A 26,715-nucleotide genomic window follows, 5' to 3' on the forward strand; every position below is an offset into this window, starting at 1 on the left:
GCCCCAAAACCAGGGTGTTTGGGGCTGTGGGGTGCTCCAGCCCAGGGAGGGGTGCGGGGAGGCGAGCTGTGGCTTGGAAAAAAAAAAAAAAGAAAAAAAAAAAAAACCAACACCCAAAACAGGGAGGAGCGAGATAAAAGCAACAAGCAGAGAGGAGGAAAAAGGCCTGAGCCTCGCTGCCGGCGTGGGTGGGTGCGCGCAGCCCGGCAGGACCGACGCGTCCCGGCCGGAAAGACGGGCTGGGGCAGGGGGGGACCCGGCAAAGGCCATCCTGGAAACCCTCCGCGCTGCCTTCCCCTGGCATTTTCACGGCGAGGGGGCCCGTGGCAGCCGCGGGGCCGTGTCTCCGGTGCCACGCTCGGTGGTGCCGGCTGCCTCGCTGTGACTCATAACTTCTGTGCCCGGCCGGGGAGGCAGCACAGGAATAGTTACACAGCAGCCGCCTGCGACGCGGAGGGAGTGGCTGCCGAAATATTTCAGGGCTGCGCTAAGCAACTAAAAATACACGTCAAACCCTCCTCCTCCTTTTTCCTTTTTAAATTTGTTTTCTTTCTTTCTTTCTAATTTTTTTTTTTTCATTTTTCTTTTTTTAAATTCTTGGCTTTGATTGTTGGGCCCCCCACACACACACACACACACACCTGGGGGCAGCGCAGCCCCTCGGGGCTTCCTCGGGGACCGGCGTGGGTTTTGGGGGTGAGCGCTGGCAGCCCCCAACTTCTTGTTTTCCCGGCTTGGTTCCTCTCTCCCTCCCTGCGGCGATGACTAAGAGGCGGCTTCTCCCGAGCGCCCGGTGCCCGCAGTGCAAATCCCAGGGTGGCAAACGCTCTCCTGCTCCTTCCCTTTTCGGGGGGCAGCTCAGGGTTGGGGGATGGGGGTGCATCCATGGTAGCCCATGGGCATCTTGGTTTGGATCTAGCCTGTGTCCTCGGTCGGAGCCACAGCGGTGTGGCACCTTGTCTCGGCTCCCGGCTGGAGTGGGATCAGGCAATGCCGGTGTGATGGAGCCAGTTGGATCCACGGAATGGTCACGGTGGGGCTGGGGAAATGGGGAGAGCGGGAGCCGTGTGGGGACTGGAGGTGTGAGGATGCTCCGGTGACCGTGGCCCCGCTCCAGGCTCATCCTGCCCTGTCGAGGTCCGATGGCGGCATAGGTTCATCCCAAATCCTCGCTGCCTGCTCTGGGGTAAATATAGCCCGGGTGGCAGGTGGCACGGCGCAGCGTGACTCAGTGGCCGCTCGTAGGGCCAAGCCGGGCTCCGATGCCTCCAGGAATAGCAGCTTCGGCCACCAGCCCCCAGATGAGGTGACGGTGGCACTTGCCACCAGCTCCGGGGACAGGGGCCGCCCCGCTCGGGCTCCTCACGGGTCTGGCGGAAGGGGCTGCTGAATCATGACCCTCATTAAACGCTCATTAGGAAAATGAAGCCGCTGGCTTGCCACGGGCATCGGGCTGCCACCGGCAAGGCAACCCGCAGTGTCTTGGGTTTGGGGACAGGGGACACGTGGGACGAGCAGCAGTGGTGGGAGGGGTGGGGTGGCAGGATGAACCCCAGGGTGCCGTGACCCTCGGGGATGGACGCCGGGGGGGTGACGGGGATGTGCCGGTGGCTGGGCTGGGCTCGTGGCTCGCATCCATGGCCACCAGCCAGCCGCTCTCCCAGGGAGGCCCCGGGGCCGGTTCGTTCCTCCCTGGGGCTCGTTTGGTCCCGCCGCAGCCCCGATTGCCATGGAGGGGGGACACAGGGGGACACGCAGGCACGTACATGGGTGCCCCCGGGGCGTACGCCGAGGGGGTGTGGGAGCCATGCCCAGGGGTGTGTCTCTGGATCGGGGATCCCCCTGCCACCCCGCCGCGGTCCCCGTGTGTCCCCTCCCCGGTGCCTGTCCCTCACCGGCCGGGGTTTCGTCAGGACGGAAAGTCTGAACCTGCCGGTCCGGCCGCGGCCGCACCCCTAATGACGGGTTTGCGGCGGAAACGCGATGGCGGCTTCACCTGGGAGCTCCGCCGAGCCCCAGGGACACCGGCACCGCCGACCGCCACGGGCCGGGACACCGGCGGCCACGGGCTGGCAGGGACAGGAGCGCCCCAGGGACGGGGCTCGGCCACGCTCCGGTTTATTTGGGGGTTAATCAACTGGGTTTATTTGGGGCTTAATTAACAACAGCTGTTGGGGGAGGGTAGGTCCCCGTTGGTCCCAGCCCCCCCTTGTGCCTCGGTTTCCCCAGTGCCGGCACCGCGTGGGCTCCGGGGGCTGCACCAGCCCCATCCTGGGTGTCACCCGTGTCCTGGGTGTCACCCATGTCCCCCGCAGCCTCCCCGCAGCCAGGGCTGAGCTGTGCCATGCCCTGCGCCGCGTTGTCCCCTTTCCCCGTGCCCTGCCATGCCCCCACACCATGCCATGCCGTGCCGTGCTGTCCCTATGTCCCATCCCGTGCCAGGCTGTGCCAGTCGGCTGCGGTCGGGCAGCCGTGACACTGCCCTTGCCCACACCAGGGTGACAGCGAGCACGGGGCCAGCGTGGCACGGGCACAGCCATCACCTCCCGCGCGGCGCGGGCTCCCGCCGGCCCCCCCACACCCTGGGGGCCAACACCGCTGATTTATTGCCCTCATTAAGCGCAGGCCCAGGACCATCTGGCTGTAATTAGGGGCGGTTTGGTGTCCCCATGGCCCCAGTGTCCCCATGGCCCCGGTGTCCCCACGGCCGTGCCGGGACCCCTCGTCCTGCGCGGCGGGGGCCGCATCCTGCCCTTGCGGTGCGGGGGGTTATCGTCGGCCATCGGCGCTGCCTCCCCCCGCGCGGCGGCCGCACGCGGGGCCGGGTGACGTCAGCTGCTGACGCCGATCCACCCCCTCAGCCGCCCGCGGGCTCGGCCGGCCGTGACGTGCACCACCACCGCCGCCGCCGCCGCTTAACTCCTTCCCTTCGTTGCCGGTTGAACGGGGGCCACGGGGGCGGCGGGCGGGGGGCGGGGGGAGGCCAGGCCCGGTTGACCCCGTGCAGCGCTGGGCGCGGGGCAGGCCTGGCCTGGAGCCGGGATGGCGTGACCCCACGGTGCCCCGCGGTTTGGCTGCCCGCCATGCGGCGTGCGTGCCGGGCAAACCCCGGTGCCACCGGCGGCAAACGTCAGGGTTGGGGGGGGGGGGGGACAAGGGACACAAACAAGCTGTGACAAGGGAGGTGCCGGGGGCACGTAGGCCATGGTGGCCCCGTCCCACCGGGACAGGGACCCAGCAGGTGCCCAGTGCCCAGCCCCGGTGCTCGGTCCCAGTGGTCAGTGCCCAGCCCCAGGGGTCGGTGCCCGGTGCTTGGTCCCAGTGGCCGGCGACCAGTCCTGGTGCCCAGACCCAGTGCTTGGACCCAGTGGCTGGAGCCTGGTCCCAGTGCTCGGTACCCGGTCCCGGTGCCCGGTGTTTGGACCCGGTGGCCGGCCCTGGTGGCCGGACCTCGTGCTTGGACCTGGTTGCTGGGGGCTGGTCCCAGTGCTTGGACCCGGGGGCCAGTCCCAGGGCCTGGACCTGGTCCTCAGACCCGGTGGCCGGTGCCCAGCCCTAGTGCTTGGTTCCGGTGCCTGGTGCTCAGACCCGCTGGCCGGTGCCCGGACCTGGTGGCCGGTTCCGGTGCTTGGACCAGGGGGCTGGTCCCAGTGCCTGGACCTGGTGCTCAGACCCGGTGGCCGGTCCCCGTGCCCAGACCTGGTGCTCGGAGCTGGTGGCCGGTGGCCGTTCCCTGTGCTAGGACCCGGTGCTCGATCCCAGCGCCCCGTCCCAGTGCCCGGTGCCCGCTCCGCCCCTCCTTTTGTGCCGAGCAGCCCCGGTGGGGCGCGAGGCCACGTGACCGCCCCTCCCCCCCGCCCCCCCCGCCCTGACGTCAGCCCAGGGGCCCTCGCGCTGTTGTCCCGTTTACCCGCCGGTCGCCCGGGCGACGGCCGGGGCCCGGAGTGGGCGTGGCACCGCCTCCCGGGGCGGAGGCCCCGCCCCCCGCGCGGGAGAGGCGGGGCGAGGACGTCATCTACAGCCAATGGGAGCTCGGCGCGGTGAGGTCACCGCGGCGGCGCCGGGTATTTAAAGCGGCGCGGGGGCCGCGGCGGCGCTAGACGCGTGTGTGTGCGCGCGCAAGAGTGGGACCGCGGCCGGTGCTACCGGCGCCTCCCCCGCCCTTCCCCCCTCCCTCCGCTTCGCCCCGTTCCTCCCTCTCCCCCCCGCCCCGGCCCCGTTCCCCCGCAGCCGGGCGGGGGAGGAGGATGGAAACACCCTTCTACCATGATGATGTGTTGAGCGGCCTCGGCAGCGGCTTCGCCCCGTCCTCCGGTAGCAGCGGGCTCCTCCTGCCCTTTCACGGCGGCAGCATGATGAAGAAGGACGCGCTCGGGATGGCCTTACCGGAGCAGGTGGCGGCGGCGTTGAAAGCACCGGGAGCGGCGAGCGGCGAAGCGGCGGGTTTGCTGGGCTCGGCCGAGCTGGGTCTGCTGAAGCTGGCCTCTCCCGAGCTGGAGCGGCTCATCATCCAGTCCAACGGGCTGGTGACCACCACCCCCACCAGCGGCCAGTTCCTCTACCCTAAAGCGGCCGCCTCCGAGGAGCAGGAGTTCGCCGAGGGCTTCGTGAAGGCGCTGGAGGACTTGCACAAGCAGAACCAGCTGGGCGGCGGCGCGGCGGGAAGCGGCGGCGGCGGTGGAGGAGGCGGCGGCGGCGGAGGAGGAAGCAGCGGCGGGGCGGGCGAGCTGCCCGCCGCCGGCCTGGCCCCGGAGCCGCCGGTGTACGCCAACCTCAGCAGCTACCCGGCGGTGAGCTACGCCGCCGACCCCGGCCCCTTCGCAGCCCCGCCGCCGCGGCTCCCCCCGCCGCCTCCCCCGCCGCCGTTAAAGGACGAACCCCAGATCGTCCCGGAGGTGCCGAGCTTCGGGGAGAGCCCGCCGCTCTCCCCCATCGACATGGACACGCAGGAGCGCATCAAGGCGGAACGAAAGCGGCTGAGGAACCGCATCGCCGCCTCCAAGTGCCGCAAGAGGAAGCTGGAGCGGATCTCCCGCCTGGAGGAGAAGGTGAAGAGCCTCAAGAGCCAGAACACGGAGCTGGCGTCTACCGCCAGCCTCCTCCGCGAGCAGGTCGCCCAGCTCAAGCAGAAGGTCCTCAGCCACGTCAACAGCGGCTGCCAGCTCCTGCCCCAGCACCAGCACCAGGTGCCGGCGTACTGACCCGCGGGGCGCCGAGGGGCTTCCCCCGGGGCGCGGACTGAGGGGACCCCCGGGCTCCCCCTCACGCTTCTCCCGGGGCACGGACTGAAGTGACCCGGGTTCCCCAGGCACGGACTGAGGGGATCCCGGGCTCCCCCTCACGCTTCCCGGGGCACAGACTGAGGGGATCCGGGTTCCCCGGGGCACGGACTAGGAGGATCCGCGTCCCCTTCGCGCTTCCCCGCCATTCCCGGGGCACGGACGGACTGAGAGGACCCGGGCTCCCCTCACGCTTCCCCCGGGCACGGACTGAGGGTGTGAGGGGAGAAGGACCGTGTTCCCGAGGCGGGGGACGCCGCCTTCCCGCCCCGCCGCCGGACTGAGGGTGCGAGGGGAGGGAGAAGGACCGTGTTCCTGAGGGAGGGGGGACGAAGCCGCCCTTCCCGGACTAAGGGGGGAGCCCGGGGCCGCCCCCCGCATGGGACTCGCCCGAGACATTCCAGTCAGGCCCCAGTAAATCCCCCCCTCTCCGCCACACGGAGATCCCGCCTCTCGCTGTCTGCTGCGCCGGGGGAGAACGGGGACGCGGGGGGGGAACGGATGGGCCCGGCGGCGGCGCGGGCAGGAAGCGGCGCGGCCGGCTGCCATCTTGGGGCGGGAGGCCGGGGGGGGGAGCAGGGATGGGGGGGCTCAGTGGGGGTCTGGGGGTGATGGGGGCCGGAGGGGGAGATTCGGGGAGTGGGGGGTAACTCCTGGGGGGCTCCCGCAGTCCCTTGGGGGTGTTGGGGGGGGGGCTCCGGGGTTGTTGTGGGTGCCGGAGGGTGTTTTGGGGGGGGGGGGAGGATCTCGTCCGGCCATGGTGGAGGGTTTGGATGTTGGGGGGGGGTCTGGTACGGGTGGGGGTCCCATGGGTGGGGGTCTGGGACTACTGGGGGTGTTTTGGGGCTCCACTGGGAGGGGGTCTGGGATTCCCTTGGGGCTCTTCTGGGGTTACAGGGGCTCCCTGGTGGGAGTTCTGGGGTCACTAGTGGTCTCCTGAGGTGTTCTGGGGTTCGTCTGGGGGGTCCCTGTGCTTGGGGAGGGAGGTAGTGGGGGGGGGAACCCAGCTGCTGGCAGGGGTGCTAGTCCCGACCATGGCTCTGTCCTGGCCATTGTCCTGCCAGACCCCTGGGGCAGCTGGTGGCTCTACAGGGGGGTCACCAATCCCCCCCCCCACACTGATGGCACCCTGGGATCACCGCACAGTGCCCGGCTGGGCCCCCCCCGGGGCAGACGGTGAGGCCGAGCCTCTGTGGCTCCTCCCTGGGCTTCAGCAACTCGGCCTCTGCTTCCCGGCACCGCCATCGCTCCTCCTTCGCGTCTGCCACCTGCGAGGCCAGGTCCCCACTCTGTCCCGAGGGACAGACCCTCTTTTCTGGGAGCGTCCCTCTTTGGGGATGGTGACACCGGTGGCAGGAAGGTCGGCTGAGCTGCTCTGACCTGTTCCAGCCGCGGTGTGCCGAGCCATGCCATACCGTGCCGGCACTGAGGATCACTCCCCATTCTTGGGGGTTGGCGGGGAGCCCCCCATGCTGGGGCCCCGCCGTGGGTGGCAGCGGGGGACCCGCGGCCTCCCTGGGGACCTGGCGTGGTGCCGGGAGGAAGCGCCTGTCCCCGCCGTGCGGAAGCAGCGCCGTCCCGGCGCGGCCATGCTGCACCCCGGATGTGCTGCTCCAGCATGGGGACAGACGGGGTGTCTGCCGGGGCCATGGCAGAGCCAGCGCAGCCCCACGGCTGCCTCCAGCAGCGGGTCCGGTGTCACCCTGTCCCTGTGTCACCGCATCCCTGTGTCCTGACAGCCTCAAGTCTCCGTGTCCCCAGATCCCTTTGTCCTCAAGTCCCCACCCCTCCCCATGTCCCTCACATCACTGTGTCCCCATGTGCCCACATCCCTGCTCCCCTCTGTCCCCATGTCCCTACATCCCCCCACCCCTGTCCCCCCACACCCGCCACACCCTTGCGTCCCTGTGTCCCCATACCCCCCTGTCCACATGTCCCCACACCCCACCACCCCTGTGTGTCCGTGTCCCCATACCCCCTACCCCCCACCTCTGTGTCCCCATGTCCCCACATCTTAATGTCCCCCTACCCCTTCCATGTCCCCATGTCCCCACATCCCAATGTCCCCATATCCTCACACCCCTGTGTCCCCATGTCTCCACACCTCCCAGCCCCTGTGTCCCCATGTTCCCACGCCCCCGTGTCACCCTATTCCCCCACCCCGCTGTCCCCCTCTCTCCACCCGGACCCTGGTCCTCCCCGGCCCGATATGCGGGCAGCGGTGGCTACCGGTGCCCGTTCTCACGGTCGGGGGGGTTGCGGGGTGAGCCGAGGCCCGGTGGCGTGTCGGGGTGTCCCCGCGGGGTGCCGGGGGTGCGGCGCGGCCCGGTGCCGGCAGGGGGCGCCGCGGGCGGGGTGGCCTCCGCCGGGGCGGATAAAGGCGGGGGCGGCGGCGTGCGGCGGCAGAGCGGGCCCGGGGCGGCGGGATGGCCCGGGGCGCGCTCCGCCTGCTGCTCTGCTGCGCCTCTGCCCTGCTGGCTGCAGGTACCGGGGGCGGGGGCGGGGGCGGGGGGGGGGGGTGTCCGTGTGCCCCGGGGGGTCCTGGGGGGGGTCTGTGCACCCCGCAGCACCGGAGTGCGTCCCGGTGGCACCGGGGGGTGGCTCCATGGCGTCTCCCCGCCCAGCCCTGCAGCACCGGCCACCGGAGGGGGGGTCTGGGTGCTCCGGGGTACGGGGGGTGTGTGCCCCCCCTGCTCTGCACGGACGGGCTCGGTGTGCTCTGGGCGCTGGGGGGGGGGTCCTTGTGTCTCCGGGGGCCGGGGGTCACCGCGGGGAGTGGAGGGGTTGCAGCGGGGTCGGATCCAGCCCCGCGTTCCACGGCACCGGGATGGGCTGCACTTGCTCCCCAGCGTCCCCCCGGGGGCTCCCCGGGCTGGAGGTGAACACCCTGCCCCTCCCGTGGGGCAGGATGCGGCCCCGGTGCTGCCAAACCGGCTGGGCCGGCTGGTGCTCGGGGTGGCGCGAGCGCTCCGGCACCGCCTTGGCACCCCAGGGGCAAAGGGCGCCGGTACCCCATGCTGCTGTGGGACCATGGCCCAGCCCGGCCCCCCCGTTTCCAGCCCGGGCCCCCAGCAGCCCCCCTGCACCCCAGGGTGCCTTGGCTCACCCGTCTTGGCACAGGAGCTGCCACCCAACGTTGGGTGCTCAGCCCCAGGTTCGCCGCCATGCCGGTGGAGGGTGGCAGCTGGGTGGGAATGGCCCGGCCCGGTGGCTGTGGGGACACCCAGCAGCCAGCCACGCCAGCCCCCCTGGGTGCTGGCACTGGGCGCCAGCTCTGCCGTGGGGCATTTTGCCCCGGTGTCCCCCGCGGGGCCAGGCAGGACCTGCTCCTCCTCTTCTGCAAACAGGACTTTGGCAAATAAGGGCACTGCTGGCGCTGCCCGGCAAACGCTGTCGCATCCCGCGTGGCCATGGCGGAGTCCCCCTCATGTGCTGGCCTGGGGCTGGCTGGTGGGTGCCGCGAGGGCCGGGCTGGCACGTGTCCTTGGGCACATGCCCACCACCACCACGCTGCTCTGCTCCTCCCCGCGGCACTGTGCCTGTGCCGCAATGCCTTGGGAGGCTCTTCCTGACCCTGGTTTTCTGGGATGCACTATTGGCTAAATCCCGGTTTTCTGGTCCTCTGTGTATGGTGAAACCAGCTGGAAAATGAGCACCGTGGGGCCGGGAGCCGGGACAGGCCTTCCCTGAGCCCTCCTGCCGGGGGTCTGCTGCCCCATGGCCCTGCTGTGTCCTTGTCGACCAGCTCCCTCCTTCACGAGAGAGGACATGGCGCCAGTCCCAACAGCACCGTGTTTCTAATCAACTCAGGGCCAAGGTCTCCATCCAGCACACTCACAGCCGCCAGCCCGGGGACATCCAACATGTCTCCGACCCCCTCCAACACGGAGATGACCAATACGCATCTGTCCAGCGTGGCCACAGTGTTGTCTCCGTCCAGCGAAGCCACCACAGCGGCATCTCCACCACCTTCATCCAACCAAACCGTGGCATCTCCCTCCGTGACGCCGGGCTCGATACTGCCTACGATACCTTTAACCGACCCAGCTACGACATCGCCTCCCGCAGCACCTACGCCATCGCCTCCTGCAGCACCTATGACATCCCCATCCAACACGACCGCAGCACCTACGACATCGCCTCCCTCAGCACCTATGACATCCCCATCCAACACGACCGCAGCACCTACGACATCGCCTCCCTCAGCACCTATGACATCCCCATCCAACACGACCGCAGCACCTACGACATCGCCTCCCTCAGCACCTATGACATCCCCATCCAACACGACCGCAGCACCGACTCTGTCCCACCCAGCCGTGCCCAGCTCCCCGACCACCAAGCATCCTTCCAGATCGACAGCAGCGCCGGTCCCATCCTCGCCCGGCCCCCCAAGCCCCACTCCTGCTCCCAGCTCTCCTGTGCCCACGGCGAGCCCCGCACCCAACGGCACCCTGGCCACCAGCTCCAGAACGACACTGGCCAGCGGCACCAGCACCGTGGCTGATAACTCAGGTGAGAGCCAGGCTGGGGGGCCACCGTGTGGGCAGGGAGCCCCCAGACATGCCTGTGGCCATGGACAAGGCAGCAGCACCGGGTCCCCCCTAAACCCCTCACTCAGGGGCTGCACTTGCACGATGGGGCAGGGGGGTTCTGGGGTGCGGGTCCCCGTGTGCGCCCAGAGCTCCCCCGGGGCTGCTCCATCCACCTTACGGGGTGTTGAGAGGCTCCCCCAGCCTTTGTGTCACGGGAGCCCGGCCAGGGAGGGTGGGAGGGCTGGTCCCTCGCGGGTGGAGGTGACACGGGAGCTGGGTGCCGAGTTTGTGAGGGGTGGGATAGCGGGGGGGGGGGGGGGGGGGGCTGGAGTGAATCTCAAGCCCTCTCGAGCCCCAACAGTGCCACAGCACGCGGGGGCTGGGCACTGGGCTTGGTGGTGCCGGGGGGGGGCTAACGGGGTCTTGCCCCCACAGCGCAGCCCCCCGCCAAGATGAACCCTGTCCTGGTCGTCATCATCTGCCTCTTCGTCTGTGTGCTGGTGGGGGGAGCGGTGATGCTGCTGGTGTGGCTGCACCGCCGGCGCGGGACCCCCCGCTTCCACCACCTGGACGAGGTTCCCATGGTGCGTGGGGGGGATGGGGAGGCCATGGGGGGCAGCGGGGCTGGGCTGCGGGTGCTCACCCCGCTCTCTCTCTCTTCGCTAGAGCAGGGTGACCGAGAGGTCCTCCATCACCCACCACGCACCCAGGTGACCCCCCGCTGTGCCCCCACCGGGCTGCCCACGCTGATGAATAAAGAAGCTGCTGCTTTGGCTCTGGTTTCCCGTCTGCCGTGTGCTCTGCACCCTGCGCGGGGAAAAACCCCGGTCCCGGGGGACACCCCGGCTGCTTTCGGGGTCCCCCACACCTGGCTGGAAGCCCTGGGGTGCCCCCGGGCAGGGTGGGTGCAGGGTGCGGTGGTGCGCGGGGCGGTGGGGGCCACGCAGCCCCCCCCCCGGCAAGGTGGGATGGGAGGGAGCGCGCGGCCAGGCACGCACATCGCCTTCCTTCTGCTCCACTGCACTCGGCGGAGGCCACGGCGCGCTGCAAGGACGGCGGCACACCGCGAGGACCGGGCGCCGGTAAGGGGCTGCGGGCGAGGGCGGGGGGCTGGCGGCAGCATGGACCCCGGTGGCGGGGGTCAGCATCCCCCGGGCTCGCGCTGAGGCTGCTCCCGCTGCTGGCCGGGGCGTGGAGGGCTCAGTCCCGGGGGGGACAGGGGGGCTTTATGGGCACAACCGGCTGAGTCACCCCCGGTGCACCCCGGTTCCCGGGGGACGGTGGGTAACAGGTGTCCCTTGGTTGATCATTAACGTGGCGCCGGCGGGATCCCAGCATGGCGGGTGCTTCGGACCATCCTCGTGGCCTCGGGCCCATGTCCCCCCGAGTGGCCCATCCTCATCCAGCCCTCGGGGACACCGGGGCGGGGGGGAGGGGGGCTGTGCGGGGCCCTGAAACCCGAGGCGGGGGCTGAGCCTGGGCAGCGCCGCGGCCGAAACCCGGCGCCCATAAATCACGGGCGGGAGGAACCCGCGTGTCCCGGCCCGGGGCGGGCGAGGGGGGTCCCGCGGCCGAACCCCCACCGGCCGCGGCTCCCGGAGCTTCCCCCCCCCCCGCAGGGACGGCGATGCGACGGAGCCGGACGGCGCTGCCCTTCCTCGGCGCGGAGGTGAGACCGGCACCGGGCCCAGGGGGCACAGGGGGGCGAGGGGGTGTCCCCGGTGGGGGGGGTGTCCCCGGTACGAGCGTCCCAGCGCCGGGCCCCCGGGCAGCAATAACCGGGATGGCGGCGCTTGGCGGGAGTTAATTATCCCCTTAATGGGCGGTTAATTATTATTCACCTCCGCGTAATTGCGCGCCGGCTCCGGGGGTTTTTCCGGCGGGGTCCCGGGGGAGGCGGGGGGGGTTCCCTCGGGGGGGCGGGAGGGGGGTGTGTGTCCCGGCGGCTCCGTGCTCTGCGACCGAGCCGCTCCCGGTGCACCGGCGGTGTCCCTGTCCCCGCGCCCCCGCCCTTTCCCCGGTGCCCCCGGGGCGCAGGGCGGCACCGTGCCCGGGAGGGGGAGCCCGCGCGCTACCGGCGCCCGGTGATGGGGAGGGGGGTGTTCCCCGGGGGAGGGACCCCCGTGCTGCGGGACACACACACACGGACACCGGGAGCAGCACCCCGCAGAGCTCCACGGTACCGGTACCCGTGACCCTCACCGCCGCCCCGTTCCCCCCCAGCGCTGCCGCGACGCCGCCGAATCCGCCCCGCCGGGACCGGGAGCGGCGGTGGGCGCCGTCCGACGGCGTTTCTCCGGAACCCCCTTGCTGCCGCCGCTGGGCTGCCGGTTGGCGGAGGCGGCCCGCGGCCCCGAGCCCGAGGGGGCCCGGGTGGTCTTCACCATCGAGGAGAGCGGCCCCAGCAGCGGCGACGAGGCCGAGCCCCCCCGGTAAGAGCAAAACCGGGCGGGAGGGGTGGTGTGTTTTCTCACCCCGCTGGCTCCGGGATGGGGTTACCGGGCACGGTGCTGCCGTCGGTGCCACTCCCGGTTTCAGCACCGGCGGGCGGACAGCGGCCCCGGGGCACCGGCACCGGCACCAGCACCGGCAGCGGCAGAGCACAGAGCGCCCGGTGCCAGCGGCTGCTGCTGGGCCCGGGACAAACCCCTCTGTCACCGGCCCCACTGCTGCGGCCCCGGGATGTCCATCCCGCTCACCGGCTGTCCCCGTCACCCCCCTCCCTGTCCCCCCCATCCCCGTCCCCGTCCCCATCCCCTCGTCCCCATCACCCCCATCCCCATCGCCCCATCCCCGTCACCTCCATCACCCTCATCTCTGCCACCCCGTCCCCATCACCCACCCCCGTCCCCATTCCCTGTCCTCATCCTCCTCACCCCCCCCTTGTCCCCATCCCCTGTCCCAGCTGGGTGACACCCGCCTGGCCCTGACCGAAAGTGACCTCAGTCCCGCTGTGGCTCGGCCCGACTCTGCTGCTGCAGGGTTATTTTTGGGCCCTTACCCTCCCGTGCCTGTCCCAGCCCGGCTTGTGGGGACAGCATGGGGCTGGCACGGACAAGGGACCTGGCTCCGGTGTCACTCGACGTCCACTCCCTGCACAGACACGTGTCCAGCGGGGACAGCCGCAGCCCGGGAGGGGACAGGGACTGGCTGTCCTGGGAACAGGGACTGGCTGTCCTGTGGCCGGTCCTGCCCATGTCCCAGGGGCTGCTGGCTGCCAGGCAGACTGGGGGGGCCAGCACTGCCCCCGCCCCAGTGTCCCCTGATGTCCCTCTGTCCCAGCGTCCCTCTGCCCTGATGTCCCCATAATCATGCTCACTTGGAAGCCAGTGGGGACCCCTCCACCAGGACCCCCACCCGGCAGGTTTTGGGGTCCCCGCAGGCGCTGCTGAGCAGACGCCGTCTCCCATGGCCGGGCCAGGGGTGCCACCGCCGCCGGCCGGGCCTCATCCTGCTTCTCCCTGTCCCCACCAGGCATGGCCCCGCACCAGGCAGTGAGGAGGGGCTGGGGACACGGTGTGAGCCCCAGGGCGGATTTGGCTCTCACAGGTCCCTCGGTGGCACTGTGGCACGGCCACACCATGTGTCCAGGATGCTCCCGGGTCAGACACATCACTTGGTGGCACCGTGGCACGGCTACACTACATGTCTAGGATGCTCCAGGCTTGGCTGTGTCCTTCTGTGGCACTGTGGCACGGCCACACCGTGTGTCCAGGATGGTCCAGGCTTGGCTGTGTCCCTTGGTGGCACCGTGGCACGGCCACACCACTTGTCCGGGATGCCCCAGGCTCAGCCATGTCCCTCAGTGTCACTGTGGCATGGCCACACCATATGCCCAGGCTGTACCCAGGATGCTCCAGGCTCAGCTGTGTCCCTCGGTGGCACCATGGCACATTTGCGCTGTATGTCCGGGATGCTCCAGGCTTGGCTGTGTCCCTTGGTGGCACTGTAGCATGTCCGCACCACGTGTCCGGGATGCTCCAGGCTCAGCCGTGTCCCCCAGTGGCACCGCGGCACAGCCACTCCGTAAGTCGTGGCCGCTGGGGGCTCAGCGTGGCGTTTTGCCGTGTGTCCAGGCACGGCACTCCTGTCCTTGTGGGAGCAGCTGCCGCCTTGGGGACAGCAATGTGGCTGGTGGCACGGGGCCAGCGAGGGGCCACATGCCCGGGCGCACACCGGGCTGGCGCAGCCCGGGGGCGGGGGGGGGGACCCGCTCCATGTGCGGGCTGCCGGAGCCAGACAGTTGTTTAATTTCCCAGGCGCGGGCGGGAGGGGGATGGAAAGTTTCCTGGGGCTGCTGGGGCTGGGACGGCCACTCGCTTCCTGCTCCGCACCGGCGGGCAGCGTGGCCTCGCCGCCACCATCACCGCCGTGCTGGGGGTCGCGGAGCTGTGCCATGCTGCCCACCGCGCACCACTCACCAGGGGCTTCGCCGTCGGCTTCCCCCTGCAATTCCCCCCGCAATTCCCCCATCCTCTTCAGGAAGCTCCTGATGAACCAGAGCATCCGCCTGCAGCGGCGCTTCACCGTGGCGCATCCCCTCTGGTAAGGGGGGGACGCTGGTGGGTCCCCGGCGAGGGGCCGCGCTCAGCCCTGGGTGGGCGGGAGGGGACACCAGGCTGTGCTGCGGGGACAGGGTCAGTCTGGACCCCCCCCCAGTGCTGTGGCACGTCCCCAGGGCTGTGGGCCCACGGGGACATGGGGGATGAGCAGGGGACAGCGGGGGTCACCACACAGCCGGGGGGGCTGAGCCAGGCAGGGGGGAGCTGCCGGCTGAGCGTGGCTGAGCACGGACGCACTCATTGCAGCGATGGCCAGGCAGTGACCCAGCAGGTGTGACGGGCGTCAGCCCCACGGCGGGGGCGCGGCGGGGAGCATGTCGGGGAGGGCAGAGGGGCTTTTCCCGGCACAGCATGGCACCAAACCACCCACCGTGGCACAGCCGGGCACCTCGCTGCCCCCCTCCCCCCCCCCCATTGGAGCTCTACAGGGCTTGGTTTGGGGGCTCCCCCCTGCCCGGACCCCGGGGTGCTGGGGGGTGCCGGGGGGTGTTGGCCCCACCTGCGCGGGCGCCGTGGGGATCAGCAGATCCCTCCACAGCAGCAACAGCATCTATTTATAGCAGCCCCCGGCACCCCCCCGCCATCCGGCACCGCTCGGCAGTTATTAATGCCGACAGTCCGTCATCCAAACGAGGGGGTTTAATTCGGCACCAGCCCCACGGCGTGGGCTCGTGTGTCCCCGGCCCGCCCCGGGGGGCTGTCCCCTGGGGTGGCAGCGGGGTCAGAGGCGGTGGCACGGGGCCGGGGACAGACGCGGGCATCACCCGCGGGGCCGGCGAAGCCACAATGCGGCTTTGTGTCCCCGGTACCATCGGGGACGCGAGGCAGAGGCAGGCAAACAAGGGGCTGCGGGCTGGCATGACACGGTGCCTGGCTGGCACTGCCACTGCCGGGGACGGCCGTGCCGCGGGGACCGGGGCTGCCGGAGAGGGGACATGCTGCCGGGCAGCCGGTGCCCATCCCGGAGGCACTCCTGCATCGGGTAGGTGCGGGGCTCCCGGCGGCACGCGGGGGACGGGGTGGTCCCAGTGGCCCCCGTGCTCTCCCAGTTCACCCAGTGCTCTGGGGTGGCGCGTCCCCCATGGCGGTGGCGGCTGCGGGAGGGGACAGGCGCCGGGTGACCCTTGGCACGTCCCCACACACAGCCTTTCCCATGACCCCGGGGCTGGCGGAGCAGGAGGAGCATGAGGCGGCCATGGCCACCGCAGGGACACCGCAGGATCACCGTCCCTGTCCCCTGTCCCCCCAGGGACCCACATGGCTCTCAGGTGGCTCTGGTTGGGGTGTCCCCAGGCTGCCACCAGTGTGTCCCCAAGGGCCTCCTCAAGGGCCCTCAAGGGCCCCAAAGGCCCCCCAAGGGCTTCCTCAGCGGTTTTTGTCCTTCGACATCCCCTGGCTCTGTGCCACGCCAGGACACTGTCCCCTCCGTGGGACACGGCACCCCGAGCCAAGGCTGATGGAGGTTCTGGGGCTTTCCAGGACGTGGGGCAACGGGGGACTGCGGTGCTGGGGACAAGGAGGGGACAGGACGGGCAGGAGCTGACCCCTGCTGGGGTCTCTGGAGCTGGAGGCTTCAGTTCAGGGTGTCCTGTCCCACCTGGGTGACATTGAACAACCCGCCTTTGCTAGCTGGTGTCCCCAGTCCTGGACCCGCCATGCTGGCAGGACATCCAGGAGGTCTATGTGCACTGAGTTGTGACTGTTCTCAGCACCGGGGTGCAGGAGCTGGCAGGGCCAGGCGGGGTGGTGGCCACTGTCGCCGCAGAGGCCACTGAGCCCGGGCGTGCTGGGCTGAGCGTGATGGTGGCAGGGAGAGCCCGGCAAATCTGGTGGCATCCCCCAGCCTGTGCCACGGGCTGAGGTCCCCGGGCCACCCCACCCCGTATCAGCCCTGTCCCCTCTCCCCTCGCAGCTTCGACCTGGAGAATGGCCCCCCCGGCCGTGGGGCGCCGGACCCCCAGACCAGCCCGGGCGCGGGGCTGGTCCTGCAAGGAACCTTCTCCCATGGCCAGCGCCGTGAGTCCTTCCTCTACCGCTCTGACAGCGACTACGACCTGTCCCCAAAAGCCATGTCCCGCAACTCCTCCATCGCCAGCGACCTGTGAGTCCCCCCCCAAACCCTGACCCCCACCCCGAGCCCCCCAGCTCCCCTCCCCGATGCTCACACTCCCTTTGCTCCCGCAGGCATGGAGAAGACATGATCGTCACGCCATTCGCCCAGGTAGGTGCCGTCCCCGTGCCCTGGTGAGGAGGGGACACGGCCCTGCACCCAGCGCCAGGGCGGGTGTCCCGGGGGGGTCCACCCGTCCCCAGCCCCCTCTAACGCCCCCAGGTCCTGGCCAGCCTCCGCACCATCCGCAGCAACTTGACCCACCTCCAGGAGCGCGGCGGCATCAAGTGAGTCGACCGTGGGACGGGCGAGGGGTCTCGCCTGGGTGGGGGGCTCTGAGCCATGACAAGGGGGGGGACACACCACCCTGGGGGTCCCCACCACTCAGCCCCCCACATTTTGCAGGCGAGCGTCGAGCAGCAGCCTGCCCTCCGGGAGCAAGGCCAGCCTCACCGGTGAGTGCCGGGCGGGGAAGACGGGGGGGACCCTTTTGGGGTAAGCTGGCTGTCCCTGTGTCCCCAGGGATGGGTCCTGCTGGGCCCTGGGGGGTGCAGCAAAGCCCCCCCTGGCCGAGATAGAGCTGCGGCTTTGCCCTTTGGGATCCATGTCTGGTTTTCGGCAGCTCCTCCCGCCTGGCCGCCCTTCGCGCCGTGGCGGCGGTGGAAAGGCTCCCGTTGACGTCAAACCTTCCATTAATAAAACCCCGGCGGCGAGCGGGGCCCCGCGGGAGCTCGGCTGCCCCGGGGCTGGCCGTCACCCCACGGGGACAGTGTGGCACGCCGCGCAATGGGGACAGTGTGACGGGGCTGAACCCCGCTGCCCCGGGGATGCTCGACCCCGACCCCCGGCCGGTCCCCCTCATCCCCCCGTGCCCCCGGCCGCCCCGCTCAGGGGGGGATGTGAGCAGCCGAGCCGGGGAGCCCCCGCGCTCGGTGTGGCACAGCCACTCGCTGGCACTGCGGCCAGCACCCTGCGTGTGCCCCTGTGCTGGGCCGCCGTGCCGCCGGCAGGTCTCTTGCCAAGCCGGTGGCTGTCCCCGGCAGAGGATGCCCACCAGAAGCTCTCGCGGGAGACTCTGGAGGAGCTCGACTGGTGCCTGGACCAGCTGGAGACGCTGCAGACCAGGCACTCGGTCAGCGAGATGGCCTCCAACAAGGTAAGGGACCCCGGCATGGACCTCCCCCCATCACCTCGGGGAGGGCACGGAGACCCCTGCACCGCAGAGTGCCCCGGGACGGGCAGACGGGGGTCCTGCCTGCCCCCCGCCCTGCTGAGCCCTGCCCGCTGCCCGCAGTTCAAAAGGATGCTGAACCGGGAGCTGACGCACCTCTCGGAGACCAGCCGCTCGGGGAACCAGGTCTCCGAGTACATCTCCAGCACCTTCCTGGGTGAGGACCCCCCCGGGGGACGCCACCTGCTGTCACCTCTCTGCTGGTAGCGGGGTGGGCTTGGCGCCGGCAGGGCCCTGGGCAGAATCCTGTGGCACCTCGTGGTGGCGGGTGCCCGCGGAGGCGATGCCAGCAGCTGGTCCCACTTGTTTCTTACAAAGAAATTAAACGGGGTGGGCAAAGGGTGGGGGTGTGGTGTGTCCCATGTGTCCCCGTGGGATTGCCGCCTTAGGGGTGTGACAGCTTTTGTCCTGTCTGGGAGCACTGATGCACACTGGTGCATACTGGTGCATACTGGTGCACTGGGGCTGTTGGGGGCCATCCCTGTGGCCCCGGGGCGGGGGGTCCCCAGGGCAGGGTACGGGTCCCATGGCAGGCGGGTGGCCCCATTCAAGGGGGTGAGGGAAAGCACTGGGCATCCCCTATGCAGCCCCCCCCGTTGCCATGGCGTTGCGGTGTTATCCGCGCCAGATGACATCATCAGTGTGACCGGGGGGATGCTGGGGGGTGGGATCGGGCTCCCGCCCTGTTCACAGCCCCCCCTTTGCTGGCCCAGACAAACAGCATGAGGTGGAGATCCCCTCGGCGCTGGCCAAGGACAAGGAGAAGGAGCGGAGGAAGCGCCCCATGTCGCAGATCAGCGGCGTCAGGAAGCTCACGCACGGCTCCAGCCTCGCCGCCGCTGGCATCCCCCGCTTCGGGGTGCGGACGGACCAGGAGGGGCTGCTGGCCAAGGTGGGCCCGAGCGTGGGTGACCTGGCCAGCCATGGGGTCCCCAGCGCTGGCCCCGCATGGACCTCTCTTCCTCTGGTCCCCAGGAGCTGGAGGACACCAACAAGTGGGGGCTCAACGTGTTTAAAGTCGCTGAGTATTCAGGCAACCGCCCGCTGACGGTCCTCATGTACAGCATCTTCCAGGTGAGCATCCCAACGGGACGTCCCTGTCCCCATGCCTGGATGGGGACGAGCCACCTCCCGCCTCCCTGCAGGAGCGTGACCTGATGAAGACCTTCCGTATCCCCGTCAACACCTTCATCACCTACATGCTGACTCTGGAGGACCACTACCACGCCGATGTGGCCTACCACAACAGCATCCATGCTGCCGATGTGGCTCAGTCCACCCATGTCCTCCTCTCCACGCCCGCGCTGGAGGTGAGCCCTGGTCACCCAAGGCCATTGAGGCCACCAGGTGTGTCTGGTGGGGCCACAACACATCTGCAATGCCTTTTTTCACTATTTCTAGGCTGTCTTCACGGACCTGGAGATCATGGCTGCCATCTTCGCCAGTGCCATCCATGATGTTGACCACCCCGGTGTCTCCAACCAGTTCCTCATCAACACCAGTGAGCCGGGATGCAGGGATGGAGCTGGGGAGCGTGGGGGACCCTGGTGTCCAGGAGCCACCCCTGGGTGACTGGTGCCGTCTAACAGACTCGGAGCTGGCGCTGATGTACAACGATGCCTCAGTACTGGAGAACCACCACCTGGCCGTGGGCTTCAAGCTTCTCCAGGAGGAGAACTGCGACATCTTCCAGAACCTGAGCAAGAAGCAGAGGCAGTCACTCCGCAAAATGGCCATTGACATGGTACGGGGGGGCCCAGACCACCCCAGGATGGGGGGGTCCGGGCTGGGGGGGCCTTTGTAGTGGGGTCAGGCTGAGTCCCGTTCCCACCTTGCCCTGCCCAGGTGCTGGCCACGGACATGTCCAAGCACATGAATCTGCTGGCGGATTTGAAAACCATGGTGGAGACCAAGAAGGTGACCAGCCTGGGCGTGCTGCTGCTGGACAACTACTCCGACCGGATCCAGGTGGGTGCGGGGACGGGGGTAGAGAAACCTTCCTGGCATTGTTCCTGGCTCTGACCAGGGCTACCGGGATGTCCTCTTTGGTGCCACCACCCCTCTCAACCCCGGTTGGCCATAGCCAAGGGTGTTCCTAGCACAGGAGTGGTGGCCCTGGGGGGCAAAGGACTTTGGGTAAGCGACGCCGTGGCTGTGTCCACAGGTCCTGCAGAACATGGTGCACTGTGCCGACCTCAGCAACCCCACGAAGCCGCTGGAGCTCTACCGGCAGTGGACCGACCGCATCATGGTGGAGTTCTTCCGCCAAGGCGACCGGGAGCGGGAGAAGGGGATGGAGATCAGCCCCATGTGCGACAAGCACACCGCTTCCGTGGAGAAGTCCCAGGTGGGGCACTGGCATGGGCATGGGGTGGGGGGCATAGGGCCAGGCTGGGGGCTCAGCTCTGCCTTCCCCCAGGTGGGCTTCATCGACTTCATCGCCCACCCTCTGTGGGAGACGTGGGCCGACCTGGTGCACCCCGATGCCCAGGAGATCCTGGACACGCTGGAGGACAACCGGGAATGGTACCAGAGCATGATCCCGCGCAGCCCGTCCCCACCACCCAAAGGACCTGGAGTGTCCCCCACTGCCACCGACAAGTTCCAGTTCGAGCTGACGCTGGAGGAGGAGGAGGAGGGTGAGTCGGACACGGAGCTGGAAGGGGCCGAGAGCCCCTTGGATGAGGACAACAGCGGCTCCAAGACACCAGCCACAGATGACTCAGAGCTGGCTGACACCGAGCGCCTGTCACCCAGCCCCGGGGACCAGGACCCGCCTGTCACCCGCCCCAGGGACGTGGACAACCTGAGGGCGCTGGAGGGGACGCTGCCGAAGGACAGTGGTGGTGGTGGACGCTCGGTGCCGGGGCCTGAGGGCAGCCATGGGCTGTGCCTGGACATGGAGGGCAATGTCACATTCCTGCCCCTGGGCACATAGCGGCACCGGCCGGCGGGTCCCCTCACTGCTGCGGGGACGTGGGACTGGGCGCTGCTCCGGCAAGTGCTGGGGACAGTGGGGAGCTGGCATTGGAGAGCACTGGCACCGCAGGCACTGGGACGCGGAGGGACCCAAAGTGTGTCCCCGTGCGGGAGCTGGGCAAGTCCTGATGGGCATGAGGACGCTGCTCGCCCTCTCCCAGCAACTGTCCCCTGCTCCCACCTGTACAGCTGCTGGGAAAGGTCCCTGTCCCCTTCAGACGGGGCTGGGGGACACTGTGCTCCTGCCCCATCCCAGCCCTGCAGGGCTCCGGGAAGAGGTCCCTCATGGGGTCAAGGCACAGCCAAATGCATTTCGGCGTCTCTCCGGGTGACCCCTCACGGAACAGCAGCCCCACGGTGGTGCTGGTGACAGTCCTCAGCACGAGGGACCTCAACGTGGCCACGTACTGGGGCACGGCACGGGCACGAGTCAGTGGTTTATTTATTTGGGGATGAGTTCACTTTTTAAAGCCTTTTGTAGCTCACTTTTTAATACAAGCCTCACCTCGGTGCACTCACACGCGTTCCCGTGGCAGAAAGCCGCCTTTCTGCTCTGTGATCAGCACTTAAAACGCTGCCTTTGTATTTTGCACTTCGGGCCCCGAGAACCTCCCCGCGTCTCCACAGGGACGGGGGCAACCCCTGGGGTCCTCTCGGTTTCTTCCTTCACCTTCCAGAGATTAAACCTGGTTTGTTCCCCCCCAAAATGTGGCCCTTGTAAGCGCCTTTTTACCGTGCTGTGGGAGCCGTGGTCGCGCTGGTTGGAACAATGTCCCCAGGGAGCGGCGGGGTTGGTGGCCCCATCTCCCACCGGGCACCGGCAAGGGCTTTGCTCCGTGTTTGAACAAAAGCGAGCTCCTCCCTGGAAACGCCGATCCATCACCGGCAAACACAGCCGGCTAAGGTAAATATTTAATCGCCGGCTTGGCGCGGTGCGGGGCCCGTTCCCTGGCTCTTCCGCATTGCTCCCAACGGTGATTTATGTCGGCAAACACGTCCCCACCCAAGGCACTGCCCTGGCACATGGGGCCCCGCCGGCTCTCGCCCACCGTCCTCTCCCGTCGGCAGCGGGGACACAGCAGCCGGATACTCCTTTCCCAGCCCAGCCGGTTTCCAGGGCTTGGCTGGGAGTGCCAGGTGCCGCACGGGCCACTGGGTGGCTCGGTGCCATCCCTGCCTCGCCGGCGGGTGCTCAGCATCCCCCCCGCCCCGTCTCTCCCGATGGATGGGGACCAGAGGAGGCTCCGTCATCCCAGAGCTCCCTGCAATGTCCTCCTGATCTGGCTCTGGGCTCCCCGCCGAGCTGGGGCTGGGTGAACGGGGCTGGGGAGACACGGAGATGCTGGGAGGGCTGGAGCCCCTCTGCTGCGGGGACAGGCTGAGAGAGCTGGGGGGGTTCAGCCTGGAGAAGAGAACGCTCTGGGGCGACCTTCCAGCCCCTTCCAGTCCCTAAAGGGGCTTCACGAAGGATGGAGATGAACTCTGGATCAGGGAGGGGAGCCATGGGATGAAGGGGAAGGGTTTTACACTGGAAGAGGGGAGATTGAGGTGAAATATTGGGAAGAAATTGTTTGCTGTGAGGGTGGTGAGCCCCTGGCCCAGGTTGCCCAGAGAAGCTGTGGCTGCCCCATCCCTGGAGGGGTTCAAGGCCAGGTTGGCCGGGGCTTGGAGCAGCCTGGGCTGGTGGGAGGTGTCCCTGCCCAGGGCAGGGGGCGGCACTGGGTGGGCTTTAAGGTCCCTTCCCACCCAAAGCATTCCGTGATTCCATGGTTCTATGAACTGGCTGAAAAAGCCCCTTTCGTCCCGTGCTTGGCCAAGGGGATGCGACGTCCATGCACCAAGGAGGGGGGGGGGGGGGCAGCACCCATGGCGGCTGCGGGCTTCGGGCAACGCAGAGACAGGCCGGGCAGGGGAACGTGGCTGCCCTGGGACCTGCAGAGCCCCCAGCTGGGCCCCCGCCACCCCCCCACGGGGCCGCCATATGCTGCCTCCCCCTAATCCCCACCGAGTGCCTCAGGGCGAGGGAGGACGCAGGGGCCTGGGCAGGACATGGCTGCCCACCTGCGCTCCCCCAACCCCAGCTGGGCCGGGCACTGGGGGCAACTGGGGCACTGGGGGGGCACTGGGAGGTACTGGGAGCACTGGGGTCACTGAGAGCACTGGGAGAACTGGGGGTACTGGAGGTACTGCGGGCACTGGGAGCACTGGGAGGGCACTGAGAGCACTGGGCACACTGGGAGCACTGGTGGCACTGGGAGCACTGGGCACACTGGGAGCACTGGTGGCACTGGGAGCACTGGGCACACTGGGCCTCACCTCAACGCCAGGTGCCCCTGTCAGGGGATGGGGTAAGGCTGCCCGTATCCGCAGGCCTGAGGGGGGCGGCGGGCCGCGCTGGCCGTCGCGATAGGGTGTCATGTCGTGCCAGGGGGGGCTGTCAGGGCTCGCCCACCCCTTCAGCGGCGATGGCCGCTCCCCCCCGAGAACGGGAATGGTCCGCCCCGCGCCCCCCGCCCGCGGGGGGGATGGTTCAGCCCCCGGCCCCCAGCCGCCGCCGGGCCGAACCACTGCGCGCTGCGGGAGGGGGGAGCGGCGCCCACCACCGCGAAGGGAGGGGGTGTGTCCCCCCGCCCCGCCCCGCCCGGCGCGGCACCCGCCGCCTGTCCATCACAGCGCGCTGCCGGCCAATCAGCGCTCCCCTCCGGGGCCAGGCCGCTAACGTCAGCGCTCATTTACATACCTCGCCCCGCCCTCCCACCCCTCTTCCCCCTCCCGCCTCCCGCCCCCCCCCCCCCCCCCGCGGCGACGTCATCCGGGCTCTGCAGCCGGCGGGGCGGCGCGTGCCGCTGCTGCAGTTGCTGCAGGAGGAGGCGGTGGCGCGAGCGCGGGCTGGAGGTGAGCGCGCGCCCCCGCCCCCCCCCCCCACCCCCCCCACCCGCCTCGGGCCCCCCCTTCCCTCCCTCCCCCGGTGTCCCCCCTTCCCCTCCCCGGTGCTCCCCCCCGCGCACCGGCCCCGGGGGCAGGGAGGGGCGGGCGGGGCTGCGGGCGGGGGGCACGGCCGCTGGCGGGGATGGCGGCTGGAGCCGGGGAGGGGGGGGATGGATGCAGCGCGGGGGGGACGCGGTCCCCGCTGCTGCGGAGGGGGGTGGTGGGTTTCTCTCGGTGCACCGGGCACCGGCGGGGTGCGGCGGGCTCCGGCCTGCGGGAGGGGCAGGGGCTGAACCGCCCCCCCCCCCCGGCAGTGACCTGCATTGCGCCCCCCCCCCCCCCCCCCCCCCCGCCCCGCAGCACCCTGCGCACCCCCGGCATCACCCTGTACCCCCCCCGAGCACCCTGCACCCCCCAGCATCACCCTGTACCCACATCACCTTGAAACCCACCCCCCCAACCCCCGCAGCGCCTTGCGCGGACCCCCAGCAGCAACCTGACCCCCCCCGCCAAGAGCACCCTGCGCCCCCCCCCCCCCCCCCCCCCGGCAGCACCCACTGCCCAGCTTCCCCCCCACACCCGCAACGCCCTGCATCGCCCCCCCGGCATGCAACCCCCCCAGCAGCACCCACTGCCCAGCATCCCCCCCCCAGCAGCACCCCACACCCCCCCAGCAGCACCCTGCACCCACCCTGCACCCCGGCATCCCCGGGTGAGCACCCACCTCTGCACACCCCAGCCCGGCATCACCCCCCCAGCACCAACCACCACCCCCCCACAGGACCCCCCCCCCACCGCACGGGGCTGGGCAGGGCGCGCGGTGCCACCGCTGCAGGTGCCATTTTGCAGGGGAGACGCAGGAGCGGCTGCAGCGCCCCGGCCGCCAGCGGCCCTCCCCGTCAGGGGGTCACGGACCCCACCCTGGGTGACGGCAAACGTGGCGGGGGGCCGCGTACCCCATGTCTGCTGTGGGTGCCTTCTTGGGGTCCCCGCGGGGGGTGACAGGACCCGGCCTGGCAGAGCCCTTCAGGGCCGAGTGACCCGGCGGGTGGCAGCACGCCTCGCCCTCCCCAGAACGAAATATGGTTTAACCGTGATTTAACCATGGTTTGACGGTGGGAAACGGCTGCGGACCGTGTCACCGGTGCCAACCAGGGCCCGGCACCGCGTGAGTTCACGACTGTCTCCGTCACGGCCTCTCCTCCGCCTGGCAGATGGCGTCGGCTACCGACTCCCGCTATGGGCAGAAGGAATCCTCGGACCAGAACTTCGACTACATGTTCAAGATCCTGATCATCGGCAACAGCAGCGTGGGGAAAACCTCCTTCCTCTTCCGGTACGCCGACGACTCCTTCACACCCGCCTTCGTCAGCACCGTTGGCATCGACTTCAAGGTCAAGACCATCTACCGGAACGACAAACGCATCAAGCTGCAGATCTGGGTGAGACCCCCTGCGGTGTCCCCGTGGCCCCCGCGCCGGCACGGGGGTGGGATGGTTGGTGTGGGGCTGCTCCGGCGTTTGCCGGGGGCGATGCTGGGGGTGATGCTGGTGGGGAGGGACGTGTCCCTGGGGGTCTGTCCCCCGGACCCTACGAGCCGCCGGTGTCCCCGCGTCCGCGGGGGTGACGTGCCGCTCTCCCCCCACCCAGGACACGGCCGGCCAGGAGCGGTACCGCACCATCACCACCGCCTACTACCGCGGCGCCATGGGCTTCATCCTGATGTACGACATCACCAACGAGGAGTCCTTCAACGCCGTGCAGGACTGGTGAGCGCCCAGGCGGGGCTTTGGGGACCGCCCCGCCTCGAACCGTGTTCCCCCCTTTCCAAGGCATCCCCCCCACCGCCGTGCTCTGTCCCCCCCGCGTGATGTCCCTCCTTGTCCTCCCCGAAGGTCCACCCAGATCAAGACCTACTCCTGGGACAACGCCCAGGTCCTGCTGGTGGGGAACAAGTGTGACATGGAGGACGAGCGCGTCGTCTCCTCCGAGAAGGGCCGCCAGCTCGCCGAGCACCTGGGTGAGTTGGGGGGTGGGGGGGGGAGGACACGCAACCATCTTCCCACAAATAATATAATTAGGGGCTTAATTCCCCCGCTGTAACGCTTCTGCGTCAGCAGCAGCGGTGACTTGTCGCCTAACGAAAAAAATAAGGTGTAATTAAGCCGCGGGCGCCGGGATGGGATGGCGGTTTCTGTTAGAGCCCCATAAACCCGCCGAGAGGTGCCGGCTGGGGAAAACAGGGTGTCCCTGGGCGGGGGGGGGGGGGAGGCCGGGGCCGGCGGCAGCCCCGGGGGGGTCTGGATGTGCGGCACACGCAGCCCTGCCATTAATATTTAACGAGGGGAGGAGGCGCTGCGGAAGGTTTCCGATGTTGGGCAGCGGCTGGATGCAGGGGTGGGGGTTTGCAGCCCTGACGTCGTCTGTCGCGTTGTGGCCCCCATGACACTTTTTTGTGTGTGTGTGTGTGTGTGTGTGTGTGTGTGTGTGTGTGTGTCCCGGCGCCGCCCCCCCGCAGGTTTTGAGTTTTTCGAGGCCAGCGCCAAGGACAACATCAACGTGAAGCAGACCTTCGAGCGGCTGGTGGACATCATCTGCGAGAAGATGTCGGAGTCGCTGGACACGGCCGACCCGGCCGTCACCGGCGCCAAGCAGGGCCCCCAGCTCACGGACCAGCAGGCCCCCCCCCACCAGGACTGTGCCTGCTAGGGCCAGCCCCCCCCCCCCCCCCCCCCTTCAAACCCCCCCAAAAACCAATCAGTGCACCCCCCCCCCACCTCCCCGAGCCCCCCTTCCTGGGGGTCCCGCGGGGGCTTTTGCTGCTGAGACCTCCGAAAGGGCTGCGGCCCCTCTAGGAGCAACCCCCCCTCATTCAGTTAGGCTGTGCGCCCCCCCCCCCGCCCTTAATTTATTTTTAAGCCTGGGCTGGTAGAAAACTCCCCCTGTTCTGCTTTTAGTCGCTCCACGGGCCTCGCTCTCCGAGAAATACCATTTTTCTCTTGTCTGCTCGCCCCCGCCGGCTCCCATCGCCCCCATCTTCCCCCCCCCAACCCCCCCCAGCCCCCAACCCTTAAAACGGGGACCTCAAAAC

General features: G+C 69.3%; 3 protein-coding genes across 9 annotated transcripts; all 3 read left to right on the plus strand.

Annotated features, from left to right (window-relative positions):
* Positions 1-4,086: 4,086 nt before the first annotated feature.
* Positions 4,087-5,721, plus strand: JUND (JunD proto-oncogene, AP-1 transcription factor subunit). The gene has a single exon (XM_074565916.1). The coding sequence runs from the start codon at positions 4,248-4,250 to the stop codon at positions 5,199-5,201; it is 954 nt and encodes a 317-aa protein (XP_074422017.1). The 5' UTR covers positions 4,087-4,247; the 3' UTR covers positions 5,202-5,721.
* Positions 5,722-7,585: 1,864 nt separating this feature from the next.
* PDE4C (phosphodiesterase 4C) lies at positions 7,586-21,410 on the plus strand. 7 transcript variants are annotated; one of them, XM_074565605.1, is made up of 16 exons: positions 11,310-11,483; positions 12,038-12,246; positions 16,289-16,477; positions 16,561-16,597; positions 16,709-16,773; positions 16,892-16,941; positions 17,530-17,642; positions 17,781-17,874; positions 18,431-18,609; positions 18,693-18,791; positions 18,863-19,027; positions 19,119-19,218; positions 19,307-19,461; positions 19,563-19,685; positions 19,882-20,064; positions 20,137-21,410. In XM_074565605.1, the coding sequence occupies exons 1-16, from the start codon at positions 11,442-11,444 to the stop codon at positions 20,653-20,655; spliced, it is 2,322 nt and encodes a 773-aa protein (XP_074421706.1). In that variant the 5' UTR covers positions 11,310-11,441; the 3' UTR covers positions 20,656-21,410. The 7 variants fall into 7 exon arrangements, 6 of the variants coding, with proteins under 6 accessions (XP_074421706.1, XP_074421702.1, XP_074421703.1 ...); XM_074565601.1 differs by lacking the exons at positions 11,310-11,483; positions 12,038-12,246 and adding an exon at positions 14,027-14,359; XM_074565602.1 differs by lacking the exons at positions 11,310-11,483; positions 12,038-12,246 and adding an exon at positions 14,063-14,359 and having other exon boundaries at positions 20,209-21,399.
* Positions 21,411-23,498: 2,088 nt separating this feature from the next.
* Positions 23,499-26,676, plus strand: RAB3A (RAB3A, member RAS oncogene family). Its single transcript, XM_074565626.1, has 5 exons — positions 23,499-23,591; positions 24,839-25,066; positions 25,275-25,393; positions 25,520-25,644; positions 26,143-26,676. The coding sequence occupies exons 2-5, from the start codon at positions 24,839-24,841 to the stop codon at positions 26,331-26,333; spliced, it is 663 nt and encodes a 220-aa protein (XP_074421727.1). The 5' UTR covers positions 23,499-23,591; the 3' UTR covers positions 26,334-26,676.
* Positions 26,677-26,715: the final 39 nt, after the last annotated feature.

The sequence above is a fragment of the Larus michahellis genome, chromosome 23, assembly GCF_964199755.1.
Source record: "Larus michahellis chromosome 23, bLarMic1.1, whole genome shotgun sequence".
Taxonomy (NCBI): Eukaryota; Metazoa; Chordata; class Aves; order Charadriiformes; family Laridae; genus Larus; species Larus michahellis.

Excerpts from the sequence above, each read along its gene's own strand:
- JUND (XM_074565916.1), top strand. The coding sequence starts at position 4,248 with ATGGAAACACCCTTCTACCATGATGATGTGTTGAGCGGCCTCGGCAGC.
- PDE4C (XM_074565606.1), top strand. The coding sequence starts at position 14,091 with ATGGAAAGTTTCCTGGGGCTGCTGGGGCTGGGACGGCCACTCGCTTCC. Across the intron at positions 19,462-19,562 it reads GCAAAATGGCCATTGACATG|GTGCTGGCCACGGACATGTC; the intron begins GTACGGGGGGGC and ends TGCCCTGCCCAG. Across the intron at positions 19,686-19,881 it reads ACTACTCCGACCGGATCCAG|GTCCTGCAGAACATGGTGCA; the intron begins GTGGGTGCGGGG and ends CTGTGTCCACAG.
- RAB3A (XM_074565626.1), top strand. The coding sequence starts at position 24,839 with ATGGCGTCGGCTACCGACTCCCGCTATGGGCAGAAGGAATCCTCGGAC. Across the intron at positions 25,067-25,274 it reads GCATCAAGCTGCAGATCTGG|GACACGGCCGGCCAGGAGCG; the intron begins GTGAGACCCCCT and ends CCCCCCACCCAG. Across the intron at positions 25,645-26,142 it reads CCAGCTCGCCGAGCACCTGG|GTTTTGAGTTTTTCGAGGCC; the intron begins GTGAGTTGGGGG and ends GCCCCCCCGCAG.